Raw genomic sequence first — 19,988 nt, 5'->3', positions numbered from 1 at the left:
ATGTCCAAGAGTAAGATCTTGATATTCCGACAGAAATCTTGTAAATACACTAAATTGTTGATGCAGGTCAAGAACACTGTCCTAGAACAAGTACAGGAATATGACTATTCGGGCATACACTTTAATGGCCAAGGGAACTGGCCCTCACAAGTGAAGAAAGCCACTTTGCAAATGGAGAAATATGCAGGTGCTATAACAAGATTGTTCTATAGGCATGGGCAAGGTGCGGTCTCACTGCAATCAAAAGGCAGCAGCAAGTGATGGTGCCGAATTATGGGGACACGCAGATTGTAACAGATTGGGTTTAGCAGAACGAGCAGTTCTAAAGAAATTGTTGGGCCTACCTAAATCAGCCCCTACCAATCAAATGTATTTAGAATTGGGACTTAGCCCAATACAATGAGAGGTTTATTTTAGACAAGCCCTCTTTTGGCTTAGGATGTGGTCCGTCCCGGAGCTTCATATCTACCAAAAAGTGCTAGCCTATATCCTTGCATCAGAGGGGGGCATATCCCTCCCGTGGGCCCGGCAAGTAAAAGACTCTTTGGACATTTTGGGGTTGGTGAACGTATGGCATAGCCCATATTGTTCAACTGAGGGACACAGAGCCTCCACAAAGAATAAAGTAAGACATCTCATTAAAATAGAATTAGTTACTAATTGTAGCAATTCTACAGGGGTATCTTATACTTGGAGAGCAAGACGGGTTGGGGTCTTGAAACATACCTTGATATGGTAAGGCCACCTGTCTTTCGTAAATTGTACGTTAAGTTTAGAATCTCCAACTTACTTCTGCCGAATGTTACCAAGAAATGGTCCATTAATGGTAACAGCACCTGTCCAGTTTGATTATTAGCTGAGGAGACCGAGATAAATGTTTTGTTTTTTTGCAAAGCCTATAGTGCGCTTAGGCACATATTTTTAGTGCCATTACTGATTGCAAGTGGTATAACAACAACAGTTGAAGCACTAAGGTATCTTAAAAAAAGTGGTTTATTGTGTGTCTACTTTTCTCACGCACGCTTGTTGGATAAGAGCAAAAAAACTTCAAAGAACGTGCATTAATGTTATGAGTTTTATCTGAGTACGTATTAATTTTAGTAACAATACTGTGATTATTGGACATATGTTTTATATTTGGTACTTTGCGGTTATATTTTAAGATGTGACCTTTTGATATTATTTTGTATTTTGTAACATTGTTGAGGCAAGATGACCACTGTTGAATACAAGCCTACTGAACTGAACTGAAAAGTACATTCAGCGCGGCAGCACTCGATCGTGCGTTAAAGTACACAAGGGGTCTCTTCAAGCGGTTGTAGTGTTGCAGGAAGGGGGGTAAGAAGATGAAGAATAGAGTTCCACTATTCAAGGAGGGTCTCCACAAGAGGAAAGAGCGATTTCCAGTAATCAGGAATAGGATGGTAGCACAGGCTGCCCTAACAAAGGAGAGTGGCCCTTGGGGGACACTTGTGTGTAAAAGTCTATGGAAGCACCAGGGGCCACCGGTAAGTGATACAAGTACTCACCGACCCTGGATGCACTCTGGACCAACCTTTGCCAGTCAAGTCCAGTTGGCTTGCAGGTTCGAGTCCAGCAGTTGCGCGTCTCTTTGGCTTTCAGGGGCTATGCTCCGGGATCTCAGTCTGTGGTGGGACAGTGGCGATTTCTCCACTTCTGGTGAAGGGATTGGGCCAGTTTGCTGTAGCTAGTCTTAGGGCAGAGAAGCAAGACAACCACAAAGCTTGTCACCACAGTGGGCCGATACAGGTATCGCGTAGGCTCGGGTTCAGGTAGACTCTAATTCCAGACCTAGGAATGCTAGGTGTTCGAAACGCGGCAGGAGAGTGCCTTCTACCAAGAGCTTTTGGTTCCCAATGTTTTAGGTTGGAACACGTGACAGTGGCGGGTCCAAGACAAAGCTCCTGTACGAGCTGGCCAGTTCACTGGGTGGTCCAAGAACACATTTGAAAAGGCTTGTTTGCAGGTTAAGCAGGAGGTGCCGAGCGTAGTCAGTCCCACTACTCCAACGGGTCGAAGCGCCCTTGTAGGCCTTCTGTGATCGATGAGAAACAGGGGCTCTAACAGGACAACAGCGGGGTCAGGCTGCCAAACCTTCCAGCGGGTCACCAGCGGTTCACGGATTTGCTTCTTCGGTTAAGGATACTTGGCTCCTTTACTAAATTTGGTGCGAGCTCAGAAGATCGACCTGGAATAGGTTTAGAGTGCCTTCTCTTATCCAGAATCTCCTTTGAGCCAAAACGAAGAGAAACCAATAGAAGATCTGCTCACATTCAACCATCCCAGATGTTGACCAATCACAGACCAGGGTGGTCCCAGTCATCCCAGCACACCAGACATCCTGGCACCCAGGATATGTATCCTGGGTGCCTGGGCACACACACAAGGCATGCACAACCCTGCAAAAGCATTGGTTTGCGATGGGGGTCTGCATGACCGAATAAGAAATCTCCTGGGCCTGCTCGACCTGGAGAAGGCAAAGGGACAACATGGCCAAAGGACAGAACAAAGGACCTTGTGGCATGGCCATTTTAGGCACTGCCCACTGTCCTGGGCCAAACGCGATAAACGCAGTTTGGACCATAGAAAAAGAGTCAAAAATGCTTTAAAAGTAACTGCTGCCACCAGCTCTGTCCTGAACACACTTGTACATACACCAAAAATCCTGTGAGGTTGTCTAGGGCCTTCAAAATGAAAAAGAGACCCCAGTGCATGGTACTGTAAGGTACATTGTGCACTGATAAAATGTTACCAACAAATGGCAACAAAGTGAAAGACTAAGGGAAACAAAGTCTCCCAGTACTGACGGTCTGAAGGGCATGTCAGTTTCCACATAACAAGATAAGCTAAAACCCAGCGGAGTACAGCTGAAGGCTGGCCTCTACTGGTAAAAGTCACGCTAGGACGGTCAGACAAAAGCAAAAAGTTGGTGGTCACAACTGGAGGGAAAATTACCAAAAAATTGAAATCTTTCCTAACACTCATTTACAGTCCTCCGCACTTGTAAAAAAAAAAAAAAAGGTTACCAATGGTGCTGCAAGGAGAATACATTCCGTTTGGCCCCACTACCTTTGCTACCATTAAATGTGCTGTGTCAGACCTGACCGCTACACAAACAGACTTGTGTTAATCTTTCTTCCTTTGAATTTGTGCATATTTTTAAAGACATTTTTCCCCATTCAATCAAATCTATAAAAGAAATATGTAAAATTCTTGCCAATTTAAAAGCGTAATTTTTCTTATTGAAATGTACTTCAACTACTATTAAACACTGAGAATTCTAACATTTTATGCACTTCGATTTTCAATAGAAGTAACACCTGCTTTCTTCAATGCTCGTGTTAATCTGTCTGAATAAAACGCAATTACTTATGACTCAAGATTGTATAGATTCTGCTTTATTGTATGTTTTGAAATATATGAATATCAGTAAAACCATCTAAAAATGTTCTTGAGATAAGTATAACGTCTCTGTGACACGAGTGCTGCAGACAGCATGAAAAAGTAATTTAAACTTACAACTACTGCTTGCTCATGAACACATATTTTTTTTATCATTTGTATGTTTACCTAATAACAATATATGCAATGCCAGTCTCGGATCCAAACCCTTGGGTGCCGGGTAGTAATACAGAAATTATATTTAAGGGATTGAAAGAAAATGACTATAAGCCCCTGGCTTACCCAATATCATAACAGCACAACACTGTTACTGTTTCACAAGAGATGCAATACCCTTTCATGCTATCAGTTTTAGGCACTCATTTTAAAGTATAAATTGGATTGAGAAATAAGTGCTTTAGACAAAATATTTCAAAATGTAGGTTTATAGGGGAAATATTCATACATTCAACAATTAAATAAACCCATTTAAGAAGTAACTTTTCAAAGGACAGCTAATAGCAGGCTGGATACAGACGTCACCATGAAACAGTTATTAAAAACAGTGTCTCTCGGTGCACATCGACTGTCATTTAAAGAAACTAACCAATCATGCTTGAGCAAGGGCTCTCGAATGTGTTTGTTGGGAAGCCATTAGGAGGCTTGGATGGGCCTACCTTGTGGGGCAGTTCAACCAATAGATGTCCAGACAATATTAATAATGTTGGGTAAATGAAGGATTATAGTTCACAAAACTGTGAAACTTTTCTACTTATAAAATGGGCCGATGTCAGTAAATACAAGCTTGAGGAACTCCAAATGAGAGATATGTGATGAGCTGGAGTCAAAAGCAGGGGCTTGGTGTCAGGCACCACCCAGTAAGCAAGAGTTACCTGTGATGGATGAGGAGCGAGTCACAAATCTAACTTCTACATGGGGTGATTACTTTGTTTATCCATTACATGTTACTCATTGTGCTTATATCTTCTGCATATGTCCCAATGCTCCTTCATATACATCCCCAAAGAGTTAATGTCAGGTGGTTATGCTTGTATGGTGGCAATTGGACTAGGGAGTCAAAAGCAGTTGTGTGTGTCAAGCTAAGGCAGCTTTTCCCTGCTACAGGTAGGAACTAAACCAACTCCTGGTAATTTCAAACCCTGCATAGCATCTCGCATTTCATAAACTAATAAATTGACATTTATTACATCTTACTCCCCCACAAGCATCTGCTATTCGTGGGGGTTTTCAGTTGGAGCATTAACTCCTTTGCTTAATACCGTTTTGGAAATGTTATCAAAGACAAATCTCCATGCAAGCAACGTTATAAGGCTGCTCCCTTTTTTATTTTGCAGGACAGGGGTAGTGACAATACCATGGACTATTCAATCAATTTTAAGACCTGGAAAATGATTCTATGCAACACAGATAACATTTTTCTGGGAGTTGCTTGTTTCATCTCTTATTATTTAGTATAAACGTTTGAACCATACACATTTCATTTGTGACCAATTTCTTCTATTGCTATAAGTTTATACATTCGGATGCATTGACTCATATCTACAGTTCATCATGAGTAGAAGGCAAGTCATTCATTTTTAAAGAAATGGTAGGCTCTATTTCAGTGAGGAGAGTTCTGCAGGTTAGGGTCATTCTTAGCATTGATTCAAGATGTATGTACAGGGTCTTCTGTACTTTTCTTTTTGTCTGTACTCTAGTTTAACCACAAGTGAGCCACATCATTTCCACCTAAGGGTTTCCAGTTGGAAGCCATTCAGAGATTTATGCTTAGTTGCTGCATAGTTTACATTTCTGCCAAAGCCAGGGGGGCAATACAAATAGTTGTTTTAAAAACCTTTATATGACAGTGGTAGATTGTGTTGCACATATCTTTACTGCAATTTAGCTTAATTTCAATGTTATCTGTAAGATTCACACTGAGGTTTTCAGTCAAACATTTGAGATACAAACGCATAACGTCCATTCCTTTTGGATAGGATTGTTCAGTTTGAAGACTGATAATTTTTGGACTGGTTTGCTCTTACTGGCTCTTGGTATATTGGTGTATCCCCCCCCCCTCGTCTTCACTGCATTTTCAATTTTATTTCCTATGTGATTAGTCGTTATTAATATTATTTTTGATTGGCTTTGTTTCAAGGCAAAGTTTAATGAAGCTTTAAGTTTAATTTGCTTGGGATTTCAGCTGTCCCACCTTAAACCTTATTGTATTCGAACAGTGTTTTCAATACACTTATTGTGGTTTTGTGAAATGCATCTGTTGCAAATTGCTGCAAAAAGGTGCATAATGTTTCTGTGCATGTAGATTTGAGTGGCTTACTGCTGAGGTTGTTATTGCTTTAATTTCCACAGTATTTATTAATTGAATTGTGGTTGTTTTCACATCAGGTGTCGTTTCTTTCTTCAATAATACAGTATGCCCCGTTTCTGTAACAAAGGGATAGGTGGTGGGATATTTAGGCAGCTGCCTCATTATTTTGTATCGATCTGCCATGTGCTTACTCTGCCTGGCTGATTTTAGCTCATTGAATTTCCATATGCTATTTTTTGCTGGTATATTCCTTGAACACAGTTTGTAATTTGTGTTATTTTGAAGTGGATTTATCAGTCACTACATACATATTATTTTTCAATCGAACCAGGAGGTTGCTCTGCTTCTAATATTTTATCAGATTTCCTCTTGATGAGATCAGATAAACCTTTTCTTATGTACTTGGCTGATACTTGAAAACTGAGGCATTACTACTACCTCTTCATGTTCACATTTGTTGGAGTGATATTAATAACATGTATACAGGTTTGGCTTACGCACCATTATGGCATTAAACATTATCCCTAAATTGGGGTATCAATGGTGCTGTTTTGCACTTCAAGTTGAAAAACTACTGTTTTTTTAACTTTCAAATGGTTAACACATTTTTTTAGACAACCCGCTTTTGTAACTCTAGACTTTTTGTTTGGTTGCTGCGTGAATTTCAACAGTTTATAACAGACTACCACCACAACAGGTATAGAGGTTGTAAGACTTCCCACAGCTGTACATTCCCCATGGCCTAGGTAAGGGGTGGGGGGCAAATGTTTATACTGTGTGTTGTGCACTAGTCATGGATTGCAGGGACTTGAAAATACCTTTAAAACTACGCAGTTGGTGTCAAATCACTCAGCTCAACCTTGACAGTTATCTTCTCTTCCAATTCAGGACATCTGACCTCTCCAATTGGGTCCGGTTTCACACTCTCGGGGCAAGACTCCATCTGGGTTGTTTCCAAGATGGGTATCCTTTTGTTCCTTGTGTGTATTAGCTGGTGTTTTTTTAATGTTGATAACTGATTAAAAGACTTTCCACATTCACTACATGTGTGAGGTTTAACACCTGTGTGTATTCTTAGGTGGCGAACCAATGTTGTGGAGTCTCGAAAGCTTTTTCCACATTCATTACATGAATATGGTTTAACCCCTGTGTGTGATCTCTGATGAGACACTAATGCAGATGAGGCCCTATAACACTTTCCACATTCACTACATACATATGGTTTAACGCCCGTGTGAGTTCTCTGATGTGAAATTAATGCAGATGACTGGCTGAAACACTTCCCACAATCCTTACATGTAAACGATTTAAGTCCTGAATGTAGTTGCTGATGTCTGATACATGCAGATAACCATGTAAAACACTTTCCGCAATCACTACAAGTAAATGGTTTAAATCCAGTATGCATTCGCTGGTGTGTGACTAATGTTGATGGCTGGAAAAATGATTTTCCACATTCATTACACGTATGAGGTTTAATTCCTGTGTGTATTCGCTGGTGCCTAATTAATGAAGATGAGTCTCTAAAACACTTTCCACATTTACTACAAGCATAAGGCTTAACTCCTGTATGCGCTCTCTGGTGTGATCTTAGAGAGGCAGAGTGCTTGAAACACTTTCCACATTCACTACATGTATATGGCTTCTCATCTGTGTGCGTTTGCTTATGTCTGTTCAATGTTGACGCCATACTAAAACATTTACCACATTCAATGCATGCATATGGCTTTTCACCTGTGTGTATTTGTTTGTGCCTAGATAATGAGGATGCCATATGGAAACACTTCCCACATTCACTGCAAGCATATGGTTTAATTCCAGAGTGCATTTGCAGATGCATACTAAGTTTATAATGCACAAAAAAGCCTTTCCCACACTCCGCACATTTGAATCTTGGTTCTGATGCTGTTTGTGGCATCTGTTCCACGGTAAAGTTGTCTTCTTTGCTGGTGCCACTCCCACAGTCAGTGGATTTAGCTTTGCTTATAGCTGGGGTTTTTTTCTTCCATTTTGGATTTGTTGTACTCTTGTCTGTTTTTCCTTGCAACGAAGTTTTGAAAAACACTTCTTTGTCTCCCCAAGGCAATTTCCCTTTTGGATGAAGAGTTCGCACACATTCTATGTTCCTCTTATAAGTCCGCCTGCGTCTATTACCTGATGGATTAAAAGCAAAGACATACATAACTTTATGGGAATTTAAAAAAACGATAACAGCTTGGGATAGGTGGACATTAGTGTGCTTCTTTCACAAATACAATCTCATTAACACGCTGCCTTTGAGCAATTCATCATACTATACAAGAAAACAAACTCACTCTTTCACTGCCTTTAGATGTATGTGTATTTTGACATGATAGCAAGGTAGGGTGCCCAAAAGAGGATAACACGAGATTAGATATCTATACAAAGGGTTTTATTCGATTAACAATCAGAAGAACCAAAAAAGAAGTATCTGGGTACAGGTAGAAAACTTAAAGTCTCTTACAAAGTTTCCAGAGTTAAATGCCATCCACCTTTGCAAGTCAGCCCGTGAGATAATACTTTGTCTTGGAGTTGCAGGTTTCAAAGGGGCACCCAAACTCTGTTCAATTGAGTGCCTAGAATTGGGCCTTCCCCAGCTAGTGGTTTTAAGACTCGGGGGAGCTTGCTTAAGTTTGCCCAGGCAATGAACAGACCCCTCCAGCACCTCACTCCCTGTGATATAGGAAGGGGGTTAAATGTGATATCTATCAGGGAGCCACCTCCCTGCTCTAGGATCCTGGCCCCTGGGGTACTTCCTGGCAGGCCCTTTCTAAGGTACTCTCCCTGGCCCTCTGGGAGATTGCAACTCCTCCAATCTCCTCCCACCGCAACTAAGAACTGCCCTTATCCGCCCAATTGGTGATACTGCGGGCCCTCTGCCATGCTCTATCCCAGTAAGGGTTGGCTCAACCCCTAGTTCCCTTCTCGTTTTATCTGGTGGTTCACCTTCTTGACTCCCCCAGACTCTTCTTTTTAACACCTCCCCTTTCTCCTGCCTACTCCATCCACCAAGAACTCTCTCGTCTGATCATCCCCTTTGCCTGTTCCAAAATCCTTCAAACACCAATGACTCTCCTTTTCTGGGGAACAGTACTTGCCTGTTCCAATCTCCTCCAAACTCTCTCTCCAACCTCCAGCTCTCTTCTCCTGGTGTGGTCTCTCAACACACCTCTTTATCACCACTCTCCAACATACTCCTGCCGCCACATCCTTCTCCAACACCAAACATTGCCAGGCTCAGTTGGCTGCATTACATAGTAGGGCCTCCCATTCCATGAAGTGGAACCCATTGTAAATGTGTGTATCTGCTCACTGATGATTGTGCTTTCAAATGATTGGTTCTTGGTTGGTGGATAAGATAGCTTGAAAAGGGCCTGTACTGAGGCTACAAGAAGACTTGCCACCAGGTTGCATCTAACATTGGTTGTGGGCATGTCTGTAGTCTCTCCATCTTCCCCTGGGAGACCTAGATTCAATGGCTGTGTGGAACCGAGTCCTTTGCACTGCTACTGTGTGTGTCTGTCATGGGAAACCTCAGTGGAGGTGGTTTCTCACGTGTAATTCTCCTTCGCCATGGGGCGGGGCACGTTTATCACTCTATAGCTCTGGTGTACCCTCCCAGAGTGAGATTGTAACCACAGGATGTTTGCGGCCTATGTGTGTATTATGATGCATCTTAGTAATTGAGCCCCCATATCCTGCAGTGCAAGAAAATAGCATTTCCTCCTTCACTGAGGACTGTTAGCTGGGGCAACTATGCCTCTGCCCCAAAAGAGGCTTCCCCATCCAGCACCCAATGTATGTGTCTAGCTACGGAGTTGGTTGGTGTTTTTGGTGACATCACCTTTCCTCTTGGAGTAGTCGCCCACTAGCTTGGGATGACCAGTCCACTGTGGATTTCCATGTGCAGTGCAGACACGGTGGGTGAGTGTGGGAGCGGGTGTATTTATGCAGTGTATTTGAGCAACACTGCATGAATTAGGCTAAAATGAGGCCTTCCACCATAGCAAGTGACCCATGCCTTTCCCTTCTTTTATTTACGAGTAATCTGCCCTTAAACATAACCACGATCACCACTGCATGACCCTCTATTTATGCGGTAATGCAGCATTTGCCTATTACTGCACTAATGGAAAAACGCTAAAAAAAGGTCTTCCCCCATCCTCACTAATACTTTTCACGTGCACCCCTACGACTTTTGACCCCCCCTACCCACACAGTGTACATCCCTCCCGACTCCAGACCTTCTCCTAATATCCAATTTCCCCTGCTCTTTCCTGCAACACTTTTTTCAACCGCATCTTTTGATGTTCTCGCATGAATCCCACAGGATCAGTAAGAAAAAAAATCAGACTCAAAACGGGCTCTCCAGCCCTCAACAAATTTGTTAGCCAACTATTTGGTCCATTTCTCCCATGCCCCACTCACACCCCGATGTAAAACCACCCCTTTCCCTCCTCCAAATATCCAGCCAGCAGTGCTCGCATTGACCAAAAAAAATAAAAATAAAAAAATCTTTCAGTAAAGCCTCAGTGCTGCAATGTACCATGGGAGATCTGTATGCTTTTTCTGGATCGGGGGCACCATGTTTTCAGTCAATTTCTTTCCATAAAGAACTGGGTGAATTTACAGCAAACCAAAAAAAGGAATATCTTGGCACACATCTCTCCAGCAGTTTAGGTGGAGAACATATTTAATTGAACCAAACAGAGGACAAATGAAGATTAAAGACTATTTCACTTTTAAACCCCGTTTAATGTTTAAAATTGCAAGCAGGGGACGCAGCAGCACGTAAGTACTAATGTTGCTAGTCCCCGTGACGGAAATATAATGTTCTATAAAAGTTTCCCACTGTTTTAACACACATTTTGAAAAGAGGTTTTGGAGCCTAACCTTGTTCCAGCACAAATTTATAGCAAAATTACCACGAAAACAGCCTGAATCATTGAGCAAAAAGGCAGATTTTAATTTCTAAAAAGCGTCAGTTACCGTTTAGCACAATGGGAGATATGGAACAAGTTACTTACCTGTAACTGTTGTTCTCCAGCATGCGTCTGGCATGGATTCACATGCTCATGAACATTCCCCGTCGTCAGGCCGGGAATCCTCGGTAAAGAAAAAAATCACTATCAGTTTCGTTTCTGATCTTTCTTTCTTAGTAGTAACCAATCACTGGTCTCTGGGTCATACTGCCCCCAGCCAATGACTGCCCTCCCCCTAAGCCCCACCTCTGGCAGCCATCCTCAGATTTAGTAGCACATAAAGTGGCAGTATGACCAAGTGAAGAGCCGCAGAGGGGTAGGAGGGAGGGTTCGCATGTGAATCCATGCCAGACACATGCTGGAGAACAACAGTTACAGGTAAGTAACTTGTTCCTTCTCCAGCATGGGGTCTGGCATGGATTCACATGCTCATGAATATAAGAATACATAGCAGTACACACATGCACAACCACGGGAGGTGGCAAAGGCTCAATATTAAGCATTACATCAAAACTCAACATTAAGCATTTCTTACCTCCTCACCAGGCTCACCTTAAGCGAACAGGTTGCGCAGCACTGCTTGGCTGACCCTGGACTCCTCCCTGGAATCCCGGTCGACGCAGTAGAATCTCGTGAAGGTGTGCGTCGACCTCCATGTAGCAGCCCTGCAGATGTCCAGCAGGGACACACCAGACAAGAATGCCGTGGTAGCAGCGACCGCTCTGGTTGAATGGGCTCTCGGACGGCCGGGCAACGGTTGGTTTGCCAACCAATGACACTGCATGATGCAGCCGGAGAGCCATCTGAAAATGGAAGCCTTCGAGAGAGCCTTCCCTTGGTTCACAGGTCCAAAGTTCACAAACAGCTGTGATGTCCTCCGAAAACTCTTCGTTCGGTCCACGTAGAACTTCAGCGCTCTAGCTACATCCAGCGAGTGCAAAGTCCTCTCGGCCGGCGGCAAAGGCGACGGGAAAAAGACTGGTAACACCAAGGGCTCTGAGATGGAAGTCCGACGACACCTTGGGCATGAAGGAGGGGTGCGTCCTCAGCACTACCCTCGTATCGTGAAAGGTCAGGTATGGAGGCTTGCAGGATAGCGCCTAGATCTCTCCCACGCATCGTGCAGAGGTGATGGCCACCAGGAACGCTGATTTCCACGACAGAAACTTCAACGGGGCCGAATGCAATGGATCGAATGGCAGACCCATGAGCCTGGTCAGCACCACGTTAAGCTCCCAAGCTGGCGCCTTCACCGGCGGGAATGATCGAAACAGTCCCTTCATAAATTCCTTAACCAGGCGATGAGACCACAGGAATGACCGCCCTAAAGTCCTGGTGTATCGGTGCCAGGTGTATCTTGATTGAAGCATGAGATAGTCCAGTTTTGGCTAGCGACAGAAGGTACGGCAATACTTGAGGGGCCGTAATCCGCAGAGGGTTAATCCTCTGTGCACGGCATCAGATAGAGAACCTCTTCCACTTATGTCCATAGCACTTGAGAGTTGAGGACGCCCTGGCCTTCGCAAGAACCTCTCTGCAGTCGGCCAGGATATCGTATCCTCCAAACTCTAGTACTGCAGGATCCAGGCCTGAAAGTTCAGCGACTCCGGGTCGTGATGAAGAATTGCGCCTCCTTCTCTGGAGAGAAGATTGCGTCCGTCGACAGCTTGACTGGTGGGGACGCTGACAAGTCCAGAAGGTCCGGGAACCAGATCTGTCTCTGCCACGCCGGTGTGACGAGGATCATTCTGCACCAGGACCTCTTGAGCTGGTTGATGAGTCGGAGCAGCAACGGAGGAAACGCATATAGGAACAGGCCGTCCCAGGGGAACGAGAAAGCATCGGCCATGCTCCTCGGTTGGGGAAACCTGCTGGCGATCCTCTGCCAATTGGAGTTCGTTGCCATCGCGAACAGGTCGATGTGGGGTTTGCCCCATCGCTGAAAGAGTCGGTCCACTTGATCCTGGCGTAGTTCCTCTGCTGAGTGAGTCGGCAATGGTGTTTTTTATCCCTGCCAGATGAAACGGCACCAGAAACATCCCTTGAGCAACGGCCCAATGCCACAGGTCCTGGGCTTCCTTGGATAGGGCCCGGAATCTGGTTCTGCCCTGCTTCGGATGTAGAACATCGTGGTGGTGTTGTCGGTGAAGATCCTCACCACCTTGCCCTTGAGGGACGGGAGAAAGGACCTGAGGGCCCAGAACACTGCCCGGAGCTCCAGGATGTTGATGTGGAGCGGCTTCTCCTCCGGGAGCCAAAGGCCTCTCGCGTGAAGATCTCTGGTGTGGGCTCCCCACCCTTACAGGGAGGCATCATCGTCACCGTCGCCTGGTGGGCCAGGGTCTGAAAGTCTGTCCCCGCCGCTAGATGAGCGCGGGTGCCCCACCACCTGATCGCTCGCCGGAAGGTCTCGTTGAGAGGGATCCTGTCCTCGAAGCTGCCCATCGCTTGAATCCAGCGGGCGTCGAGGAACTCCTGTAGAGGGCGCATCCGAAGCCTGCACAGGCGCACAAGATAAATGCAAGAGGACATCATCCTGAGGAGAGACTTGATGGACCTCACTCTGGCCACATCCGTGGCCAGCAGACTCTGCACCTTGCCTAGGATGGCCTTTGTCCTTTCCTCCGACGGCGAGGCGAGACGTGCCACTGTGTCGAGCTTGGCTCCTAGAAACAGTGGGACTTGAGAGGGGACCAGGTGGGACTTGGGGAAGTTGATGGAGAACCCCAGGTCCGTGAGCAGCTGGACAGTCTTCGCTGTGTGTTCCACGGCGAGCTCCCTTGTCCTTGCGCGGATGAGCCAATCGTCCAGGTAGGGGTAGACGTGGATCCCCTTCAGGCGCAGCCACGCCACCACTGGAGCAGGGCAATTGGTGAAAACCCTGGGTGCCGACTTTAATCCGAACGGGAGGGCCTTGAACTGGTAGTGCCGCCCTTGGACCATGAACCTGAGGAACTTCCGGTGTCCTTTTAGAATGGGAATGTGAAAGTATGCATCCTCCAAATCCAATGACGACAGGAAATCGCCCTCCTCCAGCTGTCCCAGCACGTGCTGGAGGGTGACCATCCAGAACTTCTGTGCCTTGATGTACTTGTTCAGTCGTCGCAGGTCTAGGATGGGTCGCCACCCTCCTGTCTTCTTTTTCACGAGGAAGTACCTTGAGTATACTCCGGAGCCCCGGAGCCTCTTTGGGACGAGCTCGATGGCACCTTTCTTGAGCATCGCCCTTACTTCCAACAGCAGTTGAGGGACGTGGTTTTCTTTCCTGGCCACGGGAAGAATGCTGGTGCACTTTTTTAGAAATTCGAGGGCGTGCCCCTGGGCCAGGGCGTCCAGCACCCAACAGTCGGTGGAGATGGACTTCCACACGCTGACAAACTTCGCCAGCCGGCCTCCCACCTGGGTGCTTCGGTGGGGCCCGACGCATGGTCGGTTCAATCTTGCTTGGAGGATGCCTTGCCGCCTTGGCCTCCCTAGCGACGACGGCGTGATCCACCCGACTTGCCTCGTCTTCTATAGGCTTCCTGCGACGAGGAGCGGACTGCTTGGCGGTACGTAGCGGAGCCACTGCCGAATCCCTGGGAGGCACCCTGCTTGCCTCCGGAGCTCCGAAAGGACGGCCTTCGTTGCTGGAGAACTCCTAGGGCCTTAGCTGTCTCTGTGTCCGCCTTGATGGCTTGGAGGGACTCATGCACTGTTTTCCCAAACAGGTTGTTCCCGTCGAACGGCATGTCCAAAACCTTGGCTTGTACGCCCTGGCAGAAACCCCTCGCCTTGAGCCACCCTCGTCGTCGGAGGCAAACGCTGTTGCCAAGCTGGTGGAAACCGGTGTCGGCAATGTCTTTGCCACCGTTATGGCGTGGTCCGACGCCACGTCCCCCTCCTGCAAGATCTCGAGGGCCTCAGCCCTCTTCTCGTCCGGTAGGAAGTCCAACACGGGGGTGATCTATTACCATAACTCCCTGTCGTAGCGGGCCACAATCGCGAGGGCGTTGGCCGCCTTAATCGTTGTTGCCGCCGACGAGATAACTCGTCGTCCCATTGCATCCAGCTTCTTTCCTTCACCGTCCGGTGGGGAAGTTGACGTTGAGGCCGATGCCCCCCCTGCTTTCTTCTTGGCCGCCGCTGAGACGACCGAGTCAGGGGTCGGTTGCGCCCTAAGGCAGGCGTCGTAGACGGGTTCTTGAGAAGGGTGAGACCCTCGTCCCTCTTGGCCTTGCGCCGTTGGTAAAGGAAGCCCTCCTTCTTCTCTTCGGGGCAGAGCTGGAAAAGCTCGGATGCCCTGGCAATCATAGCGTGGAAAGACCCAATCTGGTCGGGTGGGGAGGCCCGGGCTGGAGGCGATGGGAGCTCCGTCCCGTCGTCGCCGCCACGTCATCCGTACCCGTCGTGGCCGTGTCCGTTCCCGTGTCATCCCCAGGTATGGGGGACGTGGGCAAAGGCTGAGCAGGCTGAGAGGGCTGAAAAGGCGGGGCTGGATGGGTCCGTCTTCTCTTGTTTGGGGGACTTCCCGACGGGCCTGACTCTGGCTCCTCTGCCGGGCCTGGTTCTGGCTCCTCCGTCGGTGGCAGGGGCAATCTCGTCCTTATCTCCGAACATAAGGATTGTATTGCCAACAAAATGTCCACCGAGTTGTGTTGCGGCTCCGGAAGCGACGGACGCAATGGTTGACTAGGAACCTCGCCGGCGCTCTCGTCATCCCCTTCATCGGGATCCCTCCCATGGGACCGGGCCTCTTCGACGCCCTCGTCGAGGCCCTCCAAGACTTCAACCAGTTCCTCCTCGGAGGCTGTGTACATGTCCACAATGGCCACTGGCTCCCCCCCTCTTTTTCTGCCGGGGTCTTCACGGGAGGTCTTCTCGATGGGCCTGAAAGAGTCTTCCCTCCGCGGTGGCAGGGAAACTCTGGGCCCCGAGGTCGCCTCCACTGGTGTAGCCTCCTCAGGCTGCGCCAGGGCCACCGCGACTTCCTCGATAGAGGCCTTGGCCGGGTGAATCAAGGCCTTCACCACCTTCTGCGGGCCTGTGGCCTTCACCTTGGGGGGAGGGTCACTGCCTCGGTCCACCTCGGCTGGATCCTTCGAGATCGACCGGGGCCTCTCCAGAAGCTTCGCCGGGTTCTCGGCCTTCCTCTTGCCTGAGCCAGAGCGTTGGCTCGTGGTTGATGGCGCTGGAGAGGATGCGCCCTGCTTGGCAGCCGAGGAGCCCGACCGTTCGGCACTTGCGGTGCCTGCAGACTCGCAGTGCTTTGCCTTCTGTTGGGCCCCTGTCGCTGGGGCGCCCTCACAGGACTTAGAAGACCGCTCGGACGACTTCTTCTTCTTCTCACCTGACGGGCTCTTTCCTTCCAGCCAGTTGGAGAGACAAAGGTGTCGGTCCCTGATGGTCCGTTCCGACATGTTACCGCAAAACGCACAGTCCTTCTCCACGTGCATTTTGTCCTCATGAAGGCAGTAGAGGCATTTCGAGTGCTCGTCCTCCTTGAACACATTCTGCAGCTGGCATCCAGGGCAACCCCTGAACAGCTTTCCGGGCGTCGAGCTTCCTTTCTCCTGGGCCATGTCTGGGTAGGCTGCAGAAACTTCTGGACTCCTCCAAGAAGCGTAACTTGACGAGAACTTCACCCTTGAGGGGCGTAGAAAATCCGAAAACGGGACCCCGTTGATCGGATGTAGACACGGTGGAGCTTGAGGCTCTATTTGACCGAAAAATGAGAAAATCTCTTTGAAAAAGCGCGAAAACGCAGCAAAAAGCTCGAGAGCTAAACACGAGGACTCCCAACACTTGAGCGTGCAGTAAAAATCTGAGGATGGCTGCCAGAGGCGGGACTTAGGGAGAGGGCAGTCATTGGCTGGGGGCAGTATGACCCAGAGACCAGTGATTGGTTACTACTAAGAAAGACAGATCAGAAACTAAACTGATGCTGATTTTTTTCTTTACCGAGGATTCCCGGCCTGAAGAAGGGGAATGTTCATGAGCATGTGAATCCATGCCAGAACCCATGCTGAGAAATAAACATTTTTTGGGCCGTGGGCATTCCCACTTTTCTGTCAAATTTTCAAGAAATGTCTGCACTGATTTATCACAAAACAAAACAAATATCGGCAATGCTTTGTGCCCGGCTTCTTATTTATTTGGTGCAAATGTGTCCAGAGGTTTTCACTACGCACTTGTTCAAAGGATACAACTTTCTTCCGATGTGAAAATTAATAGCAATAGACTGAAAACAGCTTAATATGAGGCACAAAATAAGCGGTATCACATCGCAATTTGCGATGGAATACCAGTGAATTGCAGGTCATGTTAATGGAGTGTGTCGCAGCAACTGCGACATGATTTTTAAACTGGGATCTGTGCCTGTTAAATAATAGTGGGAGATGTACTTATGAAGAAATGAGACTTGCACTCTGGGCACAGCAGTGAACACATTGCTTCAATTACGCATGGGACCCTGAATGCGAGTGCGTCCTCACATGAAATGCTAGGGCTAACATCCCACACCTCACTCATGCTGTACTAGGCTGGTTCAACTCATTTGTTAGATGCTCCACTTTGGTCGGTATGGGGGCCAGCTTTGGCTTTGATCTGGTGCCTCAGCTGTATGGAAAGGTAGGGTTGAGAGGAGACAGCTAATTAACTTCTGCCTCTGTGCTAATGATCCTCATGCTGGGTATCAGTGCTCCTTCACTATTTACATGTGTTTCACACTTGCTTGAGTGCCCAAGTGGTTAGACTGGGTGAGGCTGCCGGTAACCGCATTCTCTGAAATGCTCTAATGGACACTCCCCTCCCCACCAGCTCCGTGTTCTTTTAAAGTGAACTATGTGGGAAGGCAGGGGGTGGCGGATTACATGCTGACCCTGCCCGCAGGGACGTCATATCACCAAAATGCCTGGGGTATCGGAAGCGACATAACATGACCCTTGACCTCTGATGACATTACCGGAAGTGATGCCATTTGACCCCACCCCCAAGTGACATCAGCGAAAGCGATGTCACATGCCCTTTCACCGCTTGACAAAACAGGAAGTGGCATCACATAGCATTCATTGTTCCCCAATACACTAAGAACACTATGGTTACCATATCACTGTAATATGATATACATTTCATACAAGAACGGATCACCATATGCAGTGTTAATATCAGTGTGTATAGGCCTATATTACCAAATCACTCTGAATGTAAGCAGACGTCCAACACAACAACCTGAACTATTGCACACGATTCAGGCTAAACTCTAAACAGACAGAGCACCGCGAAGAGGCCTAAACCACAAAGCACAGACATCCTGTGTCTGCCAAGTGTCTGGTCACAGACTGGAAACAGCAACCGACCAACACAAGCCCAACCACGACAAGCATTGGCAAAGTCAATAGTTTTGGCAACCCAGGAGGAAGGAATAATAATTGGGGTGGGGGAGGGGGGGAATAGTCCCTTAGTGAACGTGGTGAGGGTGGGACTGAATGACAGTACAGGGAGGGGAAGCCATGAGGGGGCAGGAATGACAGTGCAGGGCGGAAGGAATGACAGCGCAGAGGGAGAGCAATGACAACACGGATGGTGAGCAATGACAGCGCAAAGGGGGAAGAAATGACAGCGCAGGGGGGAAGGAATGGCAGCGCAGGGGGAAAGGAATGGCAGCGCAGGGGGGAAGGAATGACAGCACATGGGGGCGATGATAGCACAGGGGTTGGATGATCATGCAGGGGGTAGGGATGACCATGACCACACTGGGGGGTTACTGCTCAGTGGGATTACACCACAGGGGGAGGAAGGAAAGACAGCGCAAGTCGAGGAAGGAATTATAGCACAGGGAGAGGAAGGAATGACAGCGCAGGAAGAGGAAGGAATGACAGCGCAGGGAGAGGAAGGAATGACAGCGCAAGGGGAGGAATGACCGTGCAGTGGGTAGGGATGACCGTGGTCACGTATCGGGGGGAGGGATGACCACTCAAGGGTGATGACAGTGCAAAGGGGAAGGGATGACATCACAGGAGGGGACGAATAACAGCGCAGAGGCAGAAGGAATGACTCCTCACTGATGACGCCCAATCAGGATGAAACTTGCCTGGGGATGCTTGTGTTCTCGTGCAGAAGCAATGTGACTTAGCAGTTCGGGCTGGACTTCCCCTTTTGGGATGGGACTAAGCCTGATTTGCATATGGTCTTTCCTCTCCTGTAATGGCTTTGCAGGCTGAACAACGATCGTCTGGAGGGTTGCCCAGAGCTGTGCCAGTGGTTATGAATGATTTGAAACCTTCCAGGCATTACCTTTCTGTTCTGCTTATTTGGTAAGTGACCACCATTTCTTTTTGTTAGACAGAAAACAGAGGGGACGTGTTGGAGGATGTGTTGCAAGTCACAGTAATTGCAGGATTTCTTATTTTAAAATGTAAGCAGCAGCTCCACAATATCACCCCTAGAAAAGCCTGCTGGGCCTAGAGACCTAGGCTACTCCTCACTCATGACGCCCAATGAGGCTGGAACATGTCTGGGGATGCATCTTGTCTCCTGCAGAAGGGATGTGACATAGCAGTACGGGCTGAACTGCTCCTTTTGTGGGGGGACCAAGTCTGAGGATAGAGGGGAAAGGAAGTGTTGCAGGTCACAGTAATTGCAGGTTTGTATTTTAAAATGTAAACAGCAGCAGCTCCATGACATCAACCCTATAAAAGGCCCATATTATTTTCTTTGGTCATTTAAATCTTGCTTAATGCCAGCCTCCTCCAGCTTCTAAACACTGAAACAGGAATTGAACCCATGTTGTACTGCATCCTCTTGTTCCCAAAGCAAACATGTTGCCCCAGAGCTATCCTTCCAAATGTATATATTTTGTGCTTGATCAAGATGGTTTACTTCAAAGGCAGAGGGCAACTTCATGTAAATTAATGATCTAACAGTGCATCTATCTACAGTGTGCCTGTGATGCAGGTCTGGCAGATATAGGTCAAGTAACACAGTGCCCAGGTAGGATTGGTAGCAGAAGACACTGGTGCACACCTCTCTCAACAGAGGCCCAGTGGCTCACTGGATGTGCAAAGCAGACAACGAGAAATACTGATGAGATGTGCGTTTATGTAGTGCTGTCACTGAGTGCTGCAGGATGCTCTTACCCATTCCCAGCTAGCTAAATCTAGCCCCCATCCGCTTCCTGTTGCTACAGTACTGGGTAAGAGCTGCAAAGACAGCCCTGCCTCTGAAACCAACCATTAGGGCATATTTCACGATTGGATTGCCAACCTGTTAGTGAT

The 19,988-nt window shown here is 47.5% G+C and overlaps 1 protein-coding gene across 1 annotated transcript in view; it reads right to left on the bottom strand.

The window, feature by feature from the left end:
* Positions 1 to 3,397: 3,397 nt before the first annotated feature.
* The window catches only part of LOC138453804 (zinc finger protein 11-like), a 2,054,811-nt gene continuing 2,038,220 nt past the window's right edge, over positions 3,398 to 19,988 (bottom strand). The window contains exon 16 of the mRNA XM_069606980.1: positions 3,398 to 7,552. Within this exon, the coding sequence (XP_069463081.1) occupies positions 6,558 to 7,552 (995 nt within the window). The 3' untranslated portion in view covers positions 3,398 to 6,557. The remainder of the gene's footprint in view (positions 7,553 to 19,988) is intronic.

The sequence above is a fragment of the Ambystoma mexicanum genome, chromosome 4p (assembly GCF_040938575.1).
Source record: "Ambystoma mexicanum isolate Mex_15411 chromosome 4p, UKY_AmexF1_1, whole genome shotgun sequence".
NCBI lineage: Eukaryota > Metazoa > Chordata > Amphibia > Caudata > Ambystomatidae > Ambystoma > Ambystoma mexicanum.
The sequence above is the reverse complement of the archived record's forward strand: the minus strand, read 5'-3'. Positions and strand labels throughout refer to the sequence as shown.